Source organism: Myotis davidii, unplaced genomic scaffold (genome assembly GCF_000327345.1).
Source record: "Myotis davidii unplaced genomic scaffold, ASM32734v1 scaffold306, whole genome shotgun sequence".
Lineage (NCBI taxonomy): Eukaryota > Metazoa > Chordata > Mammalia > Chiroptera > Vespertilionidae > Myotis > Myotis davidii.
The window spans coordinates 88,027-93,177 of record NW_006296631.1 but is presented as its reverse complement, the minus strand read 5'-3'; the positions used below and the strand labels follow the sequence as shown (position 1 = coordinate 93,177).

General features: G+C 54.4%; 1 protein-coding gene across 1 annotated transcript in view; it reads left to right on the top strand.

The window, feature by feature from the left end:
* The first annotated feature begins 28 nt into the window (after positions 1–28).
* Positions 29–5,151, top strand: part of FCHO1 (FCH domain only 1) — a 30,048-nt gene continuing 24,925 nt past the window's right edge. The window contains exons 1-3 of the mRNA XM_006772402.2: positions 29–64; positions 265–351; positions 1,217–1,291. Of these exons, the coding sequence (XP_006772465.1) occupies positions 1,265–1,291 (27 nt within the window). The 5' untranslated portion in view covers positions 29–64; positions 265–351; positions 1,217–1,264. The remainder of the gene's footprint in view (positions 65–264; positions 352–1,216; positions 1,292–5,151) is intronic.

Genomic DNA, 5,151 nt, shown 5'->3' with positions numbered 1-5,151 from the left:
ATTCTCTCTTGTTTTGCAGATGGGGAAGCTGAGGCATAGAGCCGGACAGTGATTCAGATACCAGGTGAACACTGGCTTCGGGGGTAGGGTTAGGACTCCTGGAGGCGCCAATAGCACCTGGGTGAAGGGTGAGCACTCCATTCCAGGAGCATGCGTGACATGGGGGCTGTTGTAGAGGGACCCAGGAGACCCCAAGGGACCCCAGCACCCATGCTGCTAACCACCGCCCCGGTGTCCATTTCTCACCAAAGCCTTTTCCCACAGGAGCTGCCCAGTGTGGAGCTGAGTGCTCAGGACGGGACTCGGCGGGCTCAGGGTGCGGATCTATCCATTCCTCACTGTGTGACCTGGGCAAGTGGCTTCCCCTCAGGGATGGGGCCTGTTCTCCCATCGATAGAATGGCCAAAGCCAGACAGTGTGGCTCAGGGGTTGAGCATCGACCCAGGAACCAAGAGGTCACTGGTTCAATTCCTGGTCAGGGTACATGTCCAGGCTGTAGACTCGGTCCCCGGTAGGGGTGCATGCAGGAGGCAGCCTATCAATGATGTTCCTCTGAGCAATATTTCTCTTTCTCTCTCCTCCCTTCCTCTTTCTCTAAAAATCTATTTTAAAGCATATTTAAGCCCTAACTGGTTTGGCTCAGTGGATAGAGCGTCAGCCTGCGGACTGAAAGGTCCCAGGTTTGATTCTGGTCAAGGGCATGTACCTTGGTTGCGGGCACATCCCCAGTAGGTGGTGTGCAGGAGGCGACTGGTTGATGTTTCTCTCACACCGATGTTTCTAACTCTCTATCCCTCTCCCTTCCTCTCTGTAAAAAATCAATAAAATATATATATATTTAAAAACATATTTAAAAATAAAATGGCCAAGAACTTTTCTCCCCAGTCTAGGTCTCATCCAATAACCTTCTCAACAGTGAACTCCTATTTGTGCTTAAGAACCCCAGTTCCCTTGCCCCTTCCTCTAGTCTAGGTTCCCCTAGCCCCTAGCCCTCTATCTGAGCCACAGAACTTGGGGCATCTGTATCCAGCTTTGTCCTCCTAGACTGGGGCTACTTGGCCGAGGACTGAGTCATCTCAGGAGCCCTGGCATGCTCCCAGCTTTTGGTTCCTCTACTGCCTTCTCTCTCGCCTCCACAGAGAAGGCAGTTGGAATATCCCCTCCTTGGGCCCACGACAGCTGTGACTTTGCAGCTCAAACTTGCCTCTCTCTTCAGACAGGCACTAGACAGGAGTCTGCAGGGGTCTCCACAGAAGGCATCAGGATGTCGTATTTTGGGGAGCATTTTTGGGTAAGTATGACCCACTCTTACTTTGGTGGGTTCTCCTAAAAGGGCTTTTATGGAGGTGGGGGGACCTGGCAACTTGTGGGCAGAATCTTGGGCAAGTGAGAGTCTGTAAGGAATAGAAGTTAAAGGCTGGCATGAATCTACACCCCCAGACCAAATAGGCCTTGTGACCTTGGGCAAGTCACAGTTTGATAAATAGAGAGACTGAGGCTCAGAGTAGGACTCTTTGACCTGAGGTTGTCCAGTGAGAAGGTACAGGATCAGAGCTCAAACCCAGGGCCAGACAGAACTTCCAGGATCCAGCATTATTCCAGCCAGAGGATTCCCCTGTCTTTCCCATCCTGGAGAGGTGGGGGTGGGGGTGTGGGGAGTTCATGGCCACCCCACCCATTTGCCCTCCAAGCTGGGGACTACTTACTGTGACCCAGGGGGCCAAGTGAGATGGACTTGTTTTCATTTATTCATTCATTCACACTCTCCATCCCGGCCACCAACATTGCACACCCAGCCAATTCCGGGGAATGCTTCCCCCCAAGAGACTCCACCCCAACTCTGACCCCAGGGAGCCCCCAGCCTGGAGGCCACAGAGCCAGCCTGACACTTCCAGCCCTATAGTACCTTGGAGGCACCCAGAGGAGGAGCCAGGACAGAGCCATGTTTGCTGTGGGCTTTGAAGGCTGAGATTTTCCAGGCATTCCAGGCACGGGAACAGCCTGGACAAAAGCCCAGAGGTGTGACGCTGGCTGGCTAGTAGAGGACACAGGACTCCTCCTGCAGGGCCAGGCCAATGGGGAGCAACAGAGGATGTGTGACCACGAGAGTCTAGGAAGGACCAGGGCAGAAAGCCCCTTCCCCAGTTGCTGGCCCTGAGCTAGCAGAGAGGAAGTCCGTTGCTAGGCAACTGGTTGCCCCTAGCAACTGGCCCTGCTCCCTTCCTCTCTCCCTCCCCAGTTGGGGCTCTTCTTACTGGCCTTGCTTTCTTAAAGGGGCCACACCCCCTTGCCACCTGTGGGGACCTGACCTGTCCCCCTCCCCAAAGGTCAGTCTCCAGATTTGCCTCTGAATAGCTGTGTGACCCCCATGGGGGCTGCCTCTCTCTGAGACCTGTTGGCAACTCTGTGTACGGGTACTGACCGGTTGAGGATCAGTCACGTTGCCCACGCATTGGAACCCTGACAACGGCACCTACATTTATTTAACATTTCTTTTTAATTGCATGAGGCATGCAGGCTCCCTGGAGAAAATTCAGATCAGCAAAGAGAAAATAGAAGCCACCCCCGACCCCTCCCGCCACCAAAAGATAGTCTCATGCACAGTGAATAAGCGCTCTGAGTGTGCGATTTGAAGTGGGCTCGGCTGGGAGCTCTTGGCAAGGTGACTTGGCCTCTTGGGGCCTCAGTTTCCCAATCTTTATTCCCAACGGGGGATGAAATTCCCCCTTCCTGGGACCCAGGAAAGGCTTCTGGGATGTCCGTTTTGTTAAATCTGTTGTTTGTAGTGGTGGCTCTTTGCGGGATGACTGGGGCTCTGGCTGGCTGGCTTGAAGGAGGCTCCAGCCAGGGGAGATCAAGCCAGACAGGGATGCTGTAGCCCCCCTGGGCCAGAGCAGGGCTGGAGGCCTAGAGGGCACTAGGGAGCCATGGAGGGAGTGTGAGCCGGAAAGGGACATGATTGAGCTGTGTTAGAAATACCCTCTGAGACAGCCCCTCCTCAGACGGACCCTCGGCTGCCAGCCCAGCCTGGGGAGGCAGACACTGCTGGGGGCTTTGCCAGGTCTGGGAAATGGGCCAGCCCTTGGCTCCGCGTCAGCCCCAGATGCTGGCCTGGTCAGCGGTGCCTGGTGCAGCCTCACCCGAGGATCCCCTGGCCAGTGCTGGTGGGCCGTTTGGGCTGTTTGCCGAGCACCCCTACCGGGCAGGGAGCCCTGTGTCCAGCTCTAGACTAACCTCATGTCACCAGAACTCTTGGCAGGTAGGTGCTGTCATTGTCCCCATTTGTCAGATGAGGAAACTGAGGCCCAGAGAGGCGAAGTCACTGGCCCAAAGTGAATCAGTGCCTAAAAGGAGCATTTGACTCTTGAACCTTGAAAGTACAACTGTAGATGTGGAAAGAGAGGAAACAGATTCCTGGGGAGCTGGAGGGCTCAACCGTGAACCTCAGGGAAGTGAGAGTTTGAGGAGGGTCTGAGAAGGTTCTGGAAGGAGGGAGGTCTGGCAGTGATCCTTGAGAGGAGGAAGTATTGGGTGGGTGGAAAGAAATGTAGGCTGGTAGCCGGGTGGTGGAACTGTGCGATGGCGGGAAGGTGTAGCGGGTCATCGCCTTGTCTACTGTTTTGCGGGCGAGGCAGAGAGGAAGCTGAGAGATGAGTGTGGAAAGGCAATCCCAGGCCAAGGGCTTCGGGCCACGGCAGCTGGTGGCTAACAGGCCGCCATCAATGAGTCTGAGCAGGGACTGGGAATTGGGCTTGAGCCCGTCCCGGGTCTGCCCCAGTCTTGGCTTCAGTTTCTCCATTTGTGCAGCAAGAGGGATCATCTGATAGTGACTTCTGGCCTTCAAGCTTCCGGGTAACTAGGAAGGTGAACCCCACAAATTGGAGGAGGAAGGGCCTGCAAAATGCTGCCAAAGGGGTTGCTTCGGTGATTGGTACTGGCAGCGAAATAACGTCGGATCCCTCCACGAGCCTCTTCTCTCTGTCGGAATCATAAGCCCCATTTGGTGCTAAAATGTCTGCAGTTCCCTTGGACCCCAGCTGAGCTCCCATTTTCACGAGCAGCTCGGTGTTCAGACATGATGCACTGACATGTGCAGGGTCTGGTGGCATAAAAACATAGCTGTTGCCTTATTTTCTCCCGTTCCCTTCCTTATGGCATGGGGTCCTGGTTGTCCACTTAGAATAGTGGGAAAAGTTTCCCTTCTCAATAAAAAGTGTGTCTGGAAAAGAAACATGAGCAAAATTAAAGCAAACATTAATGCCTCGAATTAGCAAAACCTAGGGTTGCCTTGGGGCGCTGGGGGGACCCTGGTGGGTCTTGGTGTTCATTCGTCCTCATTGAGAGGTTGAGGACTCCTGCCCCCGTCTTAATGAGGGTCCACCACGGAGGGACAGTGATTGCCGGACCACACAGCACAGCCCTGGCCGTTCCCCCCGTGGTGACCCCAGAACTGGGACGTAAGGGGTTTTGTTCAGCGCACCAGCAGGCAGCAGGGTGGGAGCTCCGTTCCCACCAGCACCGGGTAACAGAAGAACAGCTCTCGGTTTTGCTAAGTCAAGGCATTAGTCAATGTTTGCTTCAATTTTGCTCATTTGTTCATTTATTTCACAAACTCCGGTGCCCGTCCTGTGTCCCATCCTTAACTGGACCCTGCTAGGTGCTGATCAGACCCAGACTTCTCTGGGCGCTCAGACAGGAGTTTCCATGATAAAGAGAAAGAAAAGGAACTGCAGTGACTTACAGGGCAGTGGCCGTGTTGGTTCACAAAACTGAAACGCTGGGGGCGACGAGGCTTTCAGGGCTGGTGTGACCCAGCAACTGGACTCAATATGCTCGGCTTCCAATGTTTCCCGTGCCCACAGAATTCCTCATGAACCGAAAAATGCAGACAGAAAAGCGGGGGGAGAAGAGACGGGTGGAGGCAGAGAGACGGAGAGAGAGAGGGAGGAACACCCACAGAAAGATACAAATAGAGAGAGGCAACCAGTGAATGAGAACGTATCTTCTTCACCCGTGGGACAGAAAGCCCAAGCGTCTCTCTGATAGGCCACGTTAAGGCCCATGCACCAATGCGTGCGCACGCATGCGTGTGTGTGTGTGTGCGTGTGTGTGTGCATGCGATCTTGTGTGGTGTTGGTGCATAAACGCGTG